General features: G+C 42.7%; 1 protein-coding gene across 3 annotated transcripts in view; it reads left to right on the top strand.

The window, feature by feature from the left end:
- The first annotated feature begins 1,255 nt into the window (after positions 1-1,255).
- The window catches only part of ALDH1L2 (aldehyde dehydrogenase 1 family member L2), a 59,113-nt gene continuing 44,709 nt past the window's right edge, over positions 1,256-15,659 (top strand). For all 3 annotated transcript variants that reach the window (XR_016037644.1, XM_055395858.2, XM_088837161.1), the window contains exons 1-2: positions 1,256-1,388; positions 14,842-14,986. Coding sequence is in view for 2 of the 3 variants with exons in the window: in XM_055395858.2 (XP_055251833.2) it covers positions 1,341-1,388; positions 14,842-14,986 (193 nt within the window). In the remaining variant the exon portion in view is untranslated. The remainder of the gene's footprint in view (positions 1,389-14,841; positions 14,987-15,659) is intronic.

Raw genomic sequence — 15,659 nt, 5'->3', positions numbered from 1 at the left:
TTTTTCCAGTAGTCATGTATGGATGTGAGAGTTGGACTATAAAGAAAGCTGAGCACCGAAGAACTGATGCTTTTGAACTGTGGTGTTGGAGAAGACTCTTGAGGGTCCCTTGGACTGCAAGGAGATCCAATCAGTCCATCCTAAAGCAGATCAGTCTTGGGTGTTCATTGGAAGAACTGATGTTGAAGCTGAAACTCCAATACTGTGGCCAGCTGATATGAAGAACTGACTTATTTGAAAAGACCCTGATGCTGGGAAAGATTAAGGGCAGGAAGCAAAGGGGACTGACAGAGGATGAGATGGTTGGATGGCATCACTGACTCAATGGACATGAGTTTGGGTAAACTCTGGGAGTTGGTGATGGACAGGGAGGCCTGGCATGTTGCAGTTCGTGGAGTCGCAAAGAGTCGGACACGACTGAGCGACTGAACTGAACTGAACTGAAGAGATGCATAGAGAAATATCTTTCCCAGTTCAGAGGAGTGAAAGATTACTTTGGGGATGTCAGGAGGTGGGGGAGGAAAAATAATCAGGAAAATATTTGTTTTCTCCAGGAGGCAACATTTGAGCTATACCTTTAAGCAGAGAAGGAATTTGGTCATGCTTAGCTGGTGATAAGTGACAGGCGGCAAATTTTCCTGGGAGTTATTGTCCAAGAAATCATGGACAAGTACTACATTCAGACTGAATTACAGGTGCAAAGGAGTTGCAAGAAATAAGAGTAAATACCAAACTACAGACGCCTTGAATGCCAGGCTAAGGAGTTGTGTTTGATACAGGTGTTTAACTAAAGCATGCCTTGAGCGTTTCTTCAGGGAGGTGAGGGAAAAGGACCCATCTATCTGTCTATCATCTATCAGGAACCAGCTCTGTGCCAGGCCCTTTGTCAGGTGCTTTATACACAATATCATTAAATGTTCTTATCAGACTATGAGGTAGGAATCGGGACCCTTACGTGGCGAAGGTGCCCCCACCCTTATCTTCCGTGGCTCCACGTTGTCTTTTCAGGAGTGTGTTAAGGACATGAGTTGGGGTGTCAGATTGACCTTTAAGGCAGATCCTTATATACCTCAGAAGTGTGAGTAACTGGTAGAAGATCTCACAGCTAGTGAGGCTGGAACGGAGGCAGCCTCCAGAAGCCGTCCCTCCGGCTGGACACCAGGGCAGCTCAGTGAGTCCAGCGCACGCCCCGCCCCGTCTCAGGGATTGGCTGCGGGAGCCCGGCCAGGCGAGGGGCGGGGCCGTAAGCGGGGTCCCGGGACTCGCCGGGGACCGGAGGCTGCAGGCCGAGTCTGGGCTGAGCTACTCTCGGGCTGCCCGCGCGAGCGCTCCTTTCCAGCATGTTGTGGCGGGGCGGCCAGGCGCTCCGGCGCTTCTCCACCAGCCTGGTGAGTTCGCCCGGTCGAGGGTCCCGGCTCTAACCCGGGGGCTGCTTTCCAGATCCGGGGCGGGCCGGGCTGCGGGGTTAGGGTGGGCAGCTGTTTACTTTGCAAGACAACGTTTGTTTGTTTGTTTAATCCGGGAGAGTGGAGGTAAAGGTCCTGGGAGGGTGCCGAATGGGCTTGTCGAACGAGCCATTGTCCTCTAGCGGGACGGGCTGAGGATGTCTGGCAGGGATTGACAGGTTGGAAACTGTCACTCTGCCAGGGGCACAGAATCGGCTTCCTTTCAGTTTTGATTTCAATGCTGAGACCCCTGCCTGGTTACGAGATGGAGCGGAGGTCCAGGACCGAGTCCACCTCTTGGAGAAGAGTGGCATCAAGTCGACCGGGTCCTCCTCCGCAGCCCGACAGGTGTCAGCGCTCCCGATGGGCATTCAGGGCCCATTCACACAATGGCAGTCCCAGCCGGTGACTGCCAGCTCATTATTCCGGAGCTGCAGATGGCAAGCTTTCTACGATTACCAGGCGCTGCAGAAGCAGCCACCCTGGAATACTGGTAAACAATGATGCAAGAACCGAGCCCTGGCCCGGCCCGGCGCCTTGGAATTGCATCAGCTTCTCCAGCAGATGAAATGAAGGAGGACACGTTGCATGTGGGGCTGACTTCAGCACTTCGGGGGGCCTGGGGAAGAGATGCATCTATGCATCTAGGCAGAGGCCAAGCTGTTTAGGGAAGAAAGCAGATCCATCCCATGTACCTCATCTCTTTTATAGGAAATGCATGTTTGCTGTGTTATAAAAGAATTGGCATTTTGATTCCTCTTCTCTGCTAGAGTCGTATGTGCATGTGTACCTATCCAGATATAAAAAAAACTTGGAGCAGAGAGGTCTTGAGTCGCATCCAGAACTGGCCAAAAGTTGCATAAATGGGAAAGCTTTGGTCTCCCAGACAACCACAAGTAATGATAATTCACCTTATCCCATGCTGCCAGTTCTAGTTATTTTTGTAATAAGGGGAAAGAGACCTGTTGTGGCAAAGACTTTGCTGTTTTTCCTCTGCAGTGCTCTGGACTCCTCCTTAGCTCTCTCTTGCTACGTGGCACATGGGAATCTGTGTTCAGTGGCACAGAGAGCAAGGGGCTTGTGTTTGCTGGTTTCATTGGTCTCCTCTGTCAACACCTTTAATTGTCTTTTTTGGAGAGCAGACAGGATTCTTGAAGGATGAAAAGATGTCAATAGTGGGATTACATAAGCTTTCAGTAATAAAAGATGAACATCCCAGGTAGCAAATGGCATAAACAAAAACACCGAAGTGGGGAAGCACCAGGCACGGTCCGAGGTCGGGTGCCTGAGTCTGTCTCCAGGAATACATGTGGGAGAGCTTTGCCATATGGCTGGGGAGAAGGCAAGTTCTTCAGTGGCCAAAAGGAGGACATATAATATTAGGTGATGCATTTGGGATGTTTTACTCTATAAAAAATGGAGATTCATCCTTTACACTGTATTCTATAAGAATTGTTTGAAATCAAACATGGCTGATAGGAGTGCAAAATGGTACAGTCACTTTGAACAACTGACCTTTTTTTAAAGTTAAATATACACCTATGCCATGACCCAGCAATTGCCCTCAGAGGTATTTACCCTAGAGAAATGAAATCTTATATTCATAGAATATCTATTTATGGATATTTGCTGTTGTTGTTCAGTCACTCAGTCATGTCAGACTCCTTGCGACCCCATGGACTGCAGCACCCCAGGCTTCCTGGTCCTGTCCTGGATGTTTACAGAGGCTTTCTTCAAAATTACCAATTTAAATGTCTTTCAGTTGGTGTCACGATAAGCAAACTGTGGTATATCTGTCCATATGGTAGACTCTCACTCAGAAAAAAAAAAAAAACACATGTTGAATTATTGATAAAAACAATAGGGAAGAAGCTCAAACATGTATGCTAAATGTAAGAAGACAAACCCAAAGTGTTTCATATTTATATGGGTCCCCAGGTGGTTCAGTGGTAAAGAATCCACCTGCCAGTACAGGAGATGTAGGTTCAATCCCTGGATCAGGAAGATCCCCTCAGGGAACCCACTGCAGTACTCTTGCCCGGAAAATCCCATGGACAGAGGAGCCTAGCAGGCTAGAGTCCGTGGTGTTGCAAAGAGTGGGACATGAATGAACAACTGAGCACATATCATGTCGCATTCATCTGACACTTTGGAGAGAGTGAACTCTAGTGATAGAAAAAAAGACCAGTGATTATCAGGGGTTGGAGTTAAGGGGAGGGAGTGACTGTAACGGGACAGAAGGGAATTTGATGAGATGATGAAATTGTTCCATACTTGATTGTAGCAGGGGTTACATGACTGTGTGATTGTCCAGACTCACAGAATTTTACACTGAAAATGGTGTTTTATTGTATATACATTGTGCCTTCATCTTAAAAAAAATTTTTAAATCACACAATGCTTTTGAGTTTGTATTAAACCAGTTTGTATAAAACCAAGAATGAAAAAAAATCTCTGAGAATTTAATAAAATCCAAGGAGAAAATTTACTTAAAACACTTCCTGGCATAATTAATTCTCTGTCTTAAAGAAATGAACTTACAGTTATTTAATGATCTCAGCTTAATGATATGGCTGGATCTTTTTAAATAGTGTAACTATATTTAGCAATAAAACCCTTGTCAATGAGCTATTATTGTCCACCTCCAGCATCTTGCCTGGCTGATTGCTTCTTAATTTCCGCCAATGGCGGGGGGTATTTAGGCCTTGTATTTATTTGGCAGTCTGTTACTTAGCTCCTCTGCCAGTGTCTGAGACAAGCCTGGCTGGTGCTCTGGGTTCAAGACTTGGGGTTACTTTATGATCCATTTCAAGAGGACCCTTCCCTGCTTCTTGGAACCAAGTACTAACTTTACATCCTAGTTCTAGCAACTAGGTCCTTAACTTGTTTCCTTATTGCATGACCCTCTGCTTTGGTGTCTAGTTTAATTTCAGTTCAGTTCAGTTCAGTCGCTCAGTCGTGTCCGACTCTCCGTGACCCCATGAATCACAGCACGCCAGGCCTCCCTGTCCATCACCAACTCCCGGAGTTCACTCAAACTCATGTCCACAGAGTCAGTGATGCCATCCAGCCATCTCATTCTCGGTCGTCCCCTTCTCCTCCCGCCCCCAACCTTTCCTAGCATCAGAGTCTTTTCCAGTGAGTCGACTCGTCGCATGAGGTTAGGACTCTCAAATTCAACTTCAAACCAATTAAATTATATATTATGTACTGAGCACTTGGTCTAAATCCTGAAGAAATAATAATAAATACCACTGGTCTGGGACTTTATATGCACCAGGCACTGTTATAAATGCTTTGTATATACTCGTTTAGTCTTCATAACATCTCAGTGAGGTAAGTAATATTAATATGCCCATTTTTCAAAGCAGGAAACTAAGATGCAGAGAAGTTAAAAAACTTTTTCAGAGTCTCATAGCCAAAAAGGAAGAAAAAAAAAAGAAGAGATAAATAGTCCCTGCTTTCAAGGAATTCATAGATTACTAGGACAAATGATTAAACTTGCCTTTAGGTAAAGAATAATAATGGAACGAAAATACAAATGGGGAATAAAATATGAAAAGGCATTCAGCCAAACTAGGCTAGGGACTCTTGGTTGCCTTTAGCGTAGGAATCCCAAACAAAAATGCCCACAGAGGCCACACGGGTAAGACAAATGTAGCATTTGGGCTGGACTGAGTAAACCATGTTCAGAGTCGAAGGACAGCATCCCCTGGTCAGCTCCAGGTGACCATTGCCACGTGGGAATGTTGATCATGGTTGACAAGCCTCCTGATTTTTAAAGAGAAGTCAGAAATTCAGCCTGCTAATTCAAAACCTCCCAAAAATCTTATCACAGTTTTTTTACAAATGCTCTGTGGGCCAAATATAATCCTCTTGGCAGGTCACTGATTTGCAGCCCCTACCCACAGGGGGCTTCCCTGATAGTTCAGTTGTTAAAGAATCCTCCTACAATGCCAGAGACCCCAGTTCAATTCCTGGGTCAGGAAGATCCCCTGGAGAAGGGATAGACTACCCACTCCAGTATTCTTGGGCTTCCCTGGTAGCTCAGCTGGTAAAGAATCCGCCTGCAATGAGGGAGACCTTGGTTCTCTCTCTGGGTTGGGAAGATCCCCTGGAGAAGGGAAAGCTACCCAATCCAGTATTCTGGTCTGGAGAATTCCATGGACTGTACAGTCCACGGGGTCGCAAAGAGTCAGACACGACTGAGTGACTTTCACTTCACTCCACTTCACCTCACCACGCAATAGTCCTGTACAAATGTGAGAGTTGGATAATGAAGAAGGCTGAGTGCCCCGAAAACTGATGATTTTGATCTATGGTGCTTGAGAAGACTCTTGAGAGTCCTTTAGACAGTAAGATTAATTCAGTGAATCCTAAAGGAAATCAACCCTGAATATTCATTGCAAGGACTGTTGCTGAAGCTCTAATACTTTGGCTACTTGATACCAAGAGCCGACTCTTTGGAAAAAATCCTGGTGCTGGGAAAGATTGAGGGCAGGAGGAGAAGGAGACGACAGAGGATGAGATGGTTGGATGGCATCACCGATTCAATGGACATGAGTTTGACCAAACTCCATGTGATAGTGAAGGACAGGGAAGCCTGGTGTGCTGCAGTCCTTGGGGTTGCAAAGGATTGGACATGATGGAGTGACTGAACAACAGCAGCCACGCACGGTGCCCAGAGCATGGCAAATGCCCAAACCATGCTTGTTGCACAGATCTTGCACACTGTTGGACATGATCTGGGAAACCACGTGCCAGATGGTCCCTTAAGAGTTAGGTATCTCACTGTCTCAGAAAAATTTATTTTGTTTTATTCTTTTGTGAAAAAGGTCCTTTCCCATTATCATTGGAAAAACTGCCAGTTCTCACAATTTCTAACATAGGCAGCTTTGACCTTATTTTACACCCTGCTCAAATGGTTTTATTAAGAAGGGCTTTGGATTAGCTCAGACTCTTAGCACTGTGCCTTTAAGTTTTCTGTAGAAGACTGTGTCCTTTTTCCAACCATTAGAGCATAATGAGTTCATATTAACTTGCTTCCCAAGAGAGTTTCACCAGGATGTGGATAGCCGCGGGAATGCAGTATTTGATATTAATAGTTTAAGAAGCAAAAGCCCTATACCTTGCAAAAGGCTCTTCTAATGCAGAAGGTGATCTCAAGGGAATTCCAGGATAATAGCACTTATCACCCAAATTTAGAAATACTGTGGATCATTTTATGCCCCCTTCTTCTTTCTCACCAATGTAACAGATTTTGCTGGTCTCCACATTTTTATTTTAAGGATTTTATTTTATTTAAGAGTAGATGTCATCCATCGCCTTTAAAAAATGTGAACCTCTGCTTTGTATCCCAGTTTTGCTGACAACACTGTACATTGATACCGTACTTCCTTGTTGTAAAGTCAAACTTTTGTGGCACATCCTCTCGTGCTTCTGTGAATCCTAGTAAATTCTGACTATGACAAACAAAATAAGCACTGCCAGTATCTCAAAGAATGTCCTCTAGTCACCAGCCTTCACCCTTTAACAAACGATAACGGTCTCCCATGTCAGGACCACCATGGTAATCGATTAGAAAGTCTAATGAAACTGTATCCCATAATTGACCTGTCAAACTATTGCCAAATTTTTCTTTAAAAAAAAAAAAGGAAAAGATGGGAGGAGGAAGACCATCAACACAGGAAAGCAATAGAAATACATCTGCTGAAGTGAAAAAGATCTGAGTTTGAATCCTGCCTTTACTCCTTATTATTATTATTATCTGTGGCCAGGTTACTTAACTTCCCTGAGCCCTGTTTTCTCATTTGTAAAATGGATCACAGTGAGTCTTAAGGATTTGATAAGGATATGATATGGATTTGATACCTTTTTTTCATTAGTGAAAGGGGTTCAATACAGTGCCTGCCTCATGGTACACTCCCATAGGAAAGGTTCATTATCATCATTTTTATTTACCTGGGTATTACTTGTAACTCCGGGAGTTGGTGATGGACAGGGAGGCCTGGCGTGCTGTGATTCATGGGGTCGCAGAGAGTCGGACACGACTGAGCAACTGAGCTGAACTGAACTGAACTGAATAATAATACTAGCTGACATTTCAGTTCAGTTCAATTCAGTCGCTCAGTCATGTCCGACTCTTTGTGACCCCATGGACTGCAGCATGCCCTGTCCATCACCAACTTCCAGAGTTTACTCAAACTCATGTGCATCTAGTTGGTGATGCCATCCAACCATCTGATCCTCTGTCGTCCCATTCTCCTCCTCCCTTCAGTCTTTCCCAGCATCAAGGTCTTTTCCAAGGAGTCAGTTCTTTGCATCAGGTGGCCAAAGTGTTGGAGTTTCAGCTTCAGCAACAGTCCCTCCAATGAATATTCAGGACTGATTTCCTTTAGGATTGACTGGTTTGATCTCCTTGCAGTCCAAGGGACTCTCAAGAGTCTTCTCCAACACCACAGTTCAAAACCATTAATTCTTTGGCGCTCAGCTTTCTTTATTGTCCAACTCTCACATCCATACATGACTACTGGAAAAACCATAGCCTTGATGAGATGGACCTTTTTTGGCAGCATAACGTCTCTGCTTTTTAATATGCTATCTAGGTTGGTCATAGCTTTTCTTCAAAGGAGCAATCATCTTTTGATTTCATGGGTACAGTCACCATCTGCAGTGATTTTGGAGCCCAAGAAAATAAAGTCTCTCACTGTTTCCATTGTTTCCTCATCTATTTGCCATGAAGTGATGGGACCGGATGCCATGATCTTCATTTTTTGAATGTTGAGTTTGAAGCCAGCTTTTTCACTCTCTTCTTTCATTTTCATCAAGAGGTTCTTTAGTTCCTCTTCACTTTCTGCCATAAGGGTGGTGTCATCTGCATATCTGAGGTTATTGATATTTCTCCCGACAATCTTGATTCCAGCTTATGTTTCATCCAGCCTGGCATTTCACATGATGTTCTCTGCATTTAAGTTAAATAAGTAGGGTGACAATATACAGCCTTGACGTACTCCTTTCCCAATTTGGAACCAGTCTGTTGTTCCATGTCCAGTTCTAACTGTTGCTTCTTGACCTGCATAGATTTCTCAGGAGACAGATCAGGTGGTCCGGTATTCCCATCTCTTTCAGTATTTTCCACAGTTTATTGTGATCCACACAGTCAAAGGCTTTGGTGTAATCAATAAGGCAGAAGTAGATGTTTCTCTGGAACTCTCTTGCTTTTCGGTTGATTCAACAGATGTTGGCAATTTGATCTCTGGTTCCTCTGCCTTTTTTAAATCCAGCTTGAACATTTGGAAGTTCATGGTTCATGTACTGTTGAAGTTGGCTTGGAGAATTTTGAGCATTAATTTGCTAGTGTGTGAGATGAGTACAACTGTGAGGTAGTTTGAGCATTCTTTTGCATTGCCTTTCTTTGGGATTGGAATGAAAACTGACCTTTTCCGGTCTTGTGGCCACTGCTGAGTTTTCCAAATTTGCTGGCATATTGAGTGCAGCACTTTGACAGCATCATCTTTCAGGATTTGAAATAGCTCAACTGTAATTCCATCACCTCCACTAGCTTTATTTGTAGTGATGCTTCCTAAGGTCCTCTTGACTTCACATTCCAGAATGTCTGGCTCTAGGTGAGTGATCACACCATCGTGGTTATCTGAATCATGAAGATCTTTTGTATAGTTCTTCTGTATATTTACATTTTTTGAGCATTTACTATTGCCACACACCGTGCATTGCCACATTACAGGCTTTATCCCACTAAATCCTTATGACAATAATAATAGTAACTTATAGGATAAGTACTATTATTATTCAGATTTTAATTGATACCCGACAGCTGGTGTTACAGAAGAACAATGGCATTGACGTAGTAACTGGGATAGAATCTCAGAGCTACCACTTCGTAGTGATTGGACTCCAGGCTGTGTCTTAATCTCTCTGTTTTAATTTCTTCATCTGTGCTAAGTTGCTTCAGTCCTGTCTGACTCTTGGTGACTGTAGCCTGCCAAGCTCCTCTGCCCATGAGATTCTCCAGGCAAGAATACTGGAGTGGGTTGCCATTCCCTTCTCCACTTCATCTGTAAAACAACTTATTAATGCCTGTCTCTGAGAGTCATTGGGCAATCAAAATGAGATAACATATATTAAATACCTGGCACACCCCAGGGTCTCATTAAAATGTTTGCTGTAACTTCCACCGCTTCTTTCTGACCCAGACTCTCCAGGGCAGACACATTTTGGAGGGATGGACACACACTCTAAACACCAGAGATTTGCTGATTTGCATCTGTCTGTCAGTCAGTGGAGAGCTTGTTAAAGTACAGCTTCCTGGGCTAATATGGTGCAAAGACAGGGTCCAAACTTCCTCATATGCTTTTGAGTTAATGCCAACTTCCTGAGGGTCTGACTCAGTAGATCAGGGGTGGGACCCAGGAAACCACATTTTTAACATTTCCTCCCAGCTGATTCTGCCAACACGGACCGTCAGTCCTCAGATCATTCTTGGAGAAATGAGACTAAAGTAAAACATCCCAGTTCAGTTCTTCAGAATTATACTAACTCACTATAAACACTTAAAATCATAAACTCTGACCTTTCCTCACTGTTAGAAACTTGCCTTTATAGTTTCAGTTTTACCACTAAACGCAGAAAGTGTTTTAGTGAATGTAGACTTTCCAGAGATACTGACATGGTTTCTTTAAACACTTTCTGGGGGACTGTTGATTTAGGAATTGAAATCCCAATAATGAGATGACAGCTGGGGTCACACTACATTTGAGTCAACTCATCCTCATGGCCCTTGTATGTTTTACGACTAATATTTAGGAAGTCTTAAAATATTTGGCATTGGTAATGGTGTGAGGTAAAAGCCACATTTTGTAAGCTATCAAGTGCATTGGTTCTGTATCAAGCAACAGCATTAATTATAGGATGTGAAAATATAGTATTTACCGAACATTTTGAGTATTTGAATGAGAGGAAATGAAATAGTTATGTGTTATCTGTAGGCAAATTGAGCTGTTCTTACAGAGTAAATCTGTCCGTTTGTAAGAATATGTTAGATGTTGAAGCTTTAGGCTCTTTGGGGATAGAAACTTTGGCTGGCCCTGGAAAGGAATTTTTAAACCCAAACCCTAATTGATTAATTATGAGCTCACAGGGAAGGTGTGAACCTGCACGCTTTTAAGTTCATGCCTAAAAAGGGATGCCATTTATGCCCTTAGTAAAGTGAATTCCCCATATAAGGGATATCATATGATATTTCTACAGAATCTAAAAAGAAATGATACAACTTAATATATTTACAAAACAGAAACAGTCAAGGAACTTATGGTTGCCAGGAGGAAAGAATGAGGGGAGGACAGGATAGTTAGGGAGTTTGGGATCTACATATACATACTGCTATATTTTAAATGAATAACCAGTGAAGTCCTACTGTGTCCCACAGTGACCTCTGCTCAATGTGGCACCCTGAATGGGAGGGGAGTTTGGGGGAGAATGGATAGATGTATATGTATGGCTGAGTCCCTTTTCTGTCCACCTGAAACTATCACAGCTCTGTTAATTGGCTATATTCCAATATAAAAGAAAAAGTTTAAAATTTTTTTAATTAGAAAAATTTAAACCAATAAATAAATAAAATAGGAGATAAGGGAAAATTAAGTTTCTCATAGTCAGATTTTAACAGTGAGGCTTTGCTAATTTAGAATGACATTCTGGAATGTTAATGAATCCTATTCAAACTGAAGGAAAAATGTTCTATGTCCAAATCCTGTGAAGCTGAATTCTAACGTGGTGGAATGAAAGATGAAAAGAACTCTGGGGAGCTGGGGTTGGTTCTTTGCCAAAACGGGACTCACATAGGAGGTCATGACTCTCTGGTTACCATGCCAACACGCACCATCCTGCATCAAGCCCGCTTCACCTGGTGACTCTCCTCGCCGTCTTAACAATCGTCACGTCAACATGTTACCTTAAGCTTTGTGAAAAGACTTCCTCTTGGGAGAATTTACAAAAGGTATAATTGCTTAAAGACAGTCCTTAAAAACTTTTTAACTCCTTAAGTGCCATTCTTATCTATATGATGTTTGTATTTATTGGCAATCAGTGTATTTTTGTGCATCAGTGCGGTGTTCTAAAAAGAAGGTAGACTAACACAGCATTGTAAAGCAATTATATTCCAATTTAAAATATATGTATAGCTGATTCACATTGTTGTGTAGCAGAAACTAACACAACACTGTAAAGCAATTATACTCCAATTTTTTTTTAATTTGATGAAAGAAAGAAGTTGGAGGAGATGGGCAGTGCTGGCTCATTTTATTTTTAAGTACGTATGTGGGTTTTGGAGTCTGACAGCCCTGGATTCAAGTCCCACCTTTGCCTTGTTTCGCCAGTATGACCTTGGTGATAAACTAGATTTTTCTAAGCCTTGGTTTCTTCAGGGATAAGAAAACAGGATAGCTATGAAGATTAAATTAATGAAATAATGGGAAGACCTCAGTTTCTTCTCTGAAACCTGTGGGGCCAAATGTGTTTGGGGTTCAGAGTTATTCACATTTAATAGAGTTAGTATGGTACATAGAAACTTACGTGCACTTTGTAGCAGGGTCTGGGATAGTATCTGTAACTAAGCACACTGATTTTCTCTGCAGCAAAACATACTATATTAAAGACTGTAAATAGTATTGTCAGTTCAGTCAAGTTTGAAGCCAAATGATTTTGTATTAATTTATAAGACACTTTCAAAGACTATAAAAAACATTTTATTAGATCAATCCAGATCTTGAGACCAAATGAGTTTAGATTACTTACCAAGAATTTTGGAATTCTGAACTATGTGAAAAAACATAGAATTGTCTGCTGCTGCTGCTGCTAAGTCACTTCAGTCGTGTCCGACTCTGTGTGACCCCATAGACGGCAGCCCACCAGGCTCCCCCGTCCCTGGGATTCTCCAGGCAATAACACTGGAGTGGATCGCCATTTCCTTCTCCAATGTGTGAAAGTGAAAAGTGAAAGTGAAGTCTCTCAGTCGTGTCCGACCCCCAGCAACCCCATGGACTGCAGCCTACCAGGCTCCTCCATCCATGGGATTTTCTAGGCAAGAGTCAGTTCAGTTCAGTTCAGTTCAGTCGCTCAGTCATGTCCGACTCTCCGCGACCCCATGAATCACAGCATGCCAGGCCTCCCTGTCCATCACCAACTCCCGGAGTACACTTAAACTCATGTCCACAGAGTCGGTGATGCCATCCAGCCATCTCATTCTCCGTCGTCCCCTTCTCCTCCCGCCCCCAACCTTTCCCAGCATCAGAGTCTTTTCCAGTGAGTCAACTCGTCGCATGAGGTGGCCAAAGTATTGCAGCTTCAGCTTTAGCATCAGTCCCTCCAATGAACATCCAGGATTGATCTCCTCTAGAATGGACTGGTTGGATCTCCTTGCAGTACAAGGGACTCTCAAGAGTCTTCTCCAACACCACAGTTCAAAAGCATCGATTCTTCGGCGATCAGCTTTCTTCCCAGTCCAACTCTCACATCCATACATGACCACGGGAAAAACCATAGCCTTGACTAGATGGACTTTGGTTGGCAAAGTAATGTCTCTGCTTTTTAATATACTATCAAGGTTGGTCATAACTTTCCTTCCAAGGAGCAAGCATCTTTTAATTTCATGGCTGCAATCAGCATCTGCAGTGATTTTGGAGCCCAAAAAATAAAGTCTGACACTGTTTCCACTGTTTTTCCATCTATTTCCCATGAAGTGATGGGACCAGATGCCATGATCTTTGTTTTCTGAATGTTGAGCTTCAAGCCAACCTTTGCACTCTCCTCTTTCACTTTCATCAAGAGGCTTTTGAGTTCCTCTTCACTTTCTGCCATAAGGGTAGTGTCATCTGCATATCTGAGGTTATTGATATTTCTCCCAGCAATCCTACCTTTAAAACATTATTAAAGTTTTTACTGGAACAGTGCTGTGTGTCAGATACTGCTTTACGCCTAATACATATTGTCATTTACTTCAATCAGAATTGTGTGAGTTGGTGTTATTCGCATTTTATAGATGAGAAAAAAAGGCAAATAAAAGTTAGTTACTTGTTTGAGGTCACACAGCTAATAAGGGATGGGTGGCACTAGGTTTTGACCCCTATATTTTACTAGATGCTAATTTTTGGCTTTTTTTTTTTTTTTTTTGGAGGTGAGAGATGATTCAGCTCTTATTTCTGAATTGTGGGGCATAAAAACATTGTTTTATTGAGGTAGATCTTGCTGAGAATTACACTTTTTTTAACTATGAAACTTGGGCTTATTTGTTAACATCTCGTCTCATTTTATCAAGGAGTTGAAATACCTTGTAAAAAATATATGCAATCTCAATGATTATAATGAATAATCATGTGAGTGAAAGCAAAGGGAAAATGAGGAATACTTAGGTGTGAAATTACTTGCGGTATGTAGCATGCAGTCTGAGTTCAGTGTATCTCAATAAATACTTTACTTTGTAGCTCTTTAAGCCTTTTGTAGTCCTTGAGTTCAGTTCAGTTCAGTTGCTCAGTTGTGTCCGACTCCTTGCGACCCCATGAATCACAGCACGCCAGGCCTTCCTGTCCATCACCAACTCCCGCAGTTCACTCAAACTCATGTTCATCAAGTCGGTGATGCCATCCAGCCATCTCATTCTCGGTCGTCCCCTTCTCCTCCTGCCCCCAATGCCTCCCAGCATCAGAGTCTTTTCCAGTGAGTCAACTCGTCACATGATGTGGCCAAAGTATTGCAGTTTCAGCTTTAGCATCAGTCCTTCCAATGAACACCCAGGACTGATCTCCTTTAGAATGGACTGGTTGGATCTCCTTGCAGTACAAGGGACTCTCAAGAGTCTTCTCCAGCACCACAATTCAAAAGCATCGATTCTTCGGCGATCAGCTTTCTTCATAGTCCAACTCTCACATCCATACATGACCACTGGAAAAACCATAGTCTTGACTAGACAGACCTTGGTTGGCAAAGTAATGTCTCTGCTTTTTAATATGCTATCTAGGTTGGTCATAACTTTCCTTCCAAGGAGCAAGCATCTTTTAATTTCATGGCTACATTACCATCTGGTATTATTGAGAAAAGATTATTTATTATCCATGTATCTTCTATCCATACTAATGTTGTTGTTTAGTCGCTAAATCATGTCTGACTTTTTTGTGACCCCATGGACTGTAACCTGCCAGGCTGCTCTGTCCATGGGATTCTCCAGGCAAGAATACTGGAGTAGGTTGCCATTTCCTTCTCCAGGGTATCTTCTCCACCCAGGGATCAGACCTGTGTCTCCTGCACTGCAGGCAGATTCTTTACCATGGAGCCACCAGCGAAACCCATCCATACTAATACCTGTCACTACTGAATTGTTTCACAGGTTTGTTTCAAAAACAAGCTGAAAGTGGCACTTATTGGTCAGAGCCTCTTTGGACAGGAGGTCTACAGTCATCTCTGCAAAGAAGGCCACAGAGTCGTGGGAGTGTTCACAGTTCCAGACAAAGATGGAAAAGCTGACCCACTTGGTGAGTGTATCTTGGAGCAACTGGGTCATGGACTCTGCACTTGGCCTTCTCAGGCCAAGTCTATTTGTATGATGGATACAGACTCAAACATTCTCCCTTCGCTTGTGGACCTCAAGACAAAGATGCAGGCCTCTGTTGTACTGAGTTTCTCCACTTACCAATGTGGTAATAATCAGGTCCATCAGAGGATCTTACAAAGCATATGTTTTTCCTGAGTTACACTTGTGACTTTCCAAAGGTTCTATGAGACATGTAGAATAATGTCTGATGCAGAGGTGCCAATACGAATGCAAGGAAGCCCACATCCAATAATAGCGATTGATGTGGGCTTATAAAGGACACATTTATCTCAGAACAAGCTATAGTGATGGCTGCTTGACTCTTAACAGTATGTCAAGCTATAGTGATGGCTGCTTGACTCTTAACAGTATGTAAGGAAAATAGCCATCCTCAGAGCAAACCTACAGTATGTTTCTGATTTGCTCACTTTAGTTATTTTGAAAAAAAGGGCAAGAAATAGATATTAGGTTAGCCAAAAAGTTGGTTAATTTTTTTGGTAAGATGGTACAGAAAACCCGAATTAGCTTTTTGGTCAACCCAGTAAAAACAGTCTACAGGTAGAGAATAAGAACTAGTATCTAGAAATCTTGGCTTGTGACTTGAATCTTTATAA

Source organism: Moschus berezovskii, chromosome 6, assembly GCF_049115385.1.
Source record: "Moschus berezovskii isolate FMDL1 chromosome 6, NW_MosBer_1.0, whole genome shotgun sequence".
Taxonomy (NCBI): domain Eukaryota; kingdom Metazoa; phylum Chordata; class Mammalia; order Artiodactyla; family Moschidae; genus Moschus; species Moschus berezovskii.
Note: the sequence above shows the minus strand (reverse complement) of the source record. Positions and strands in the feature narration are given on the sequence as shown.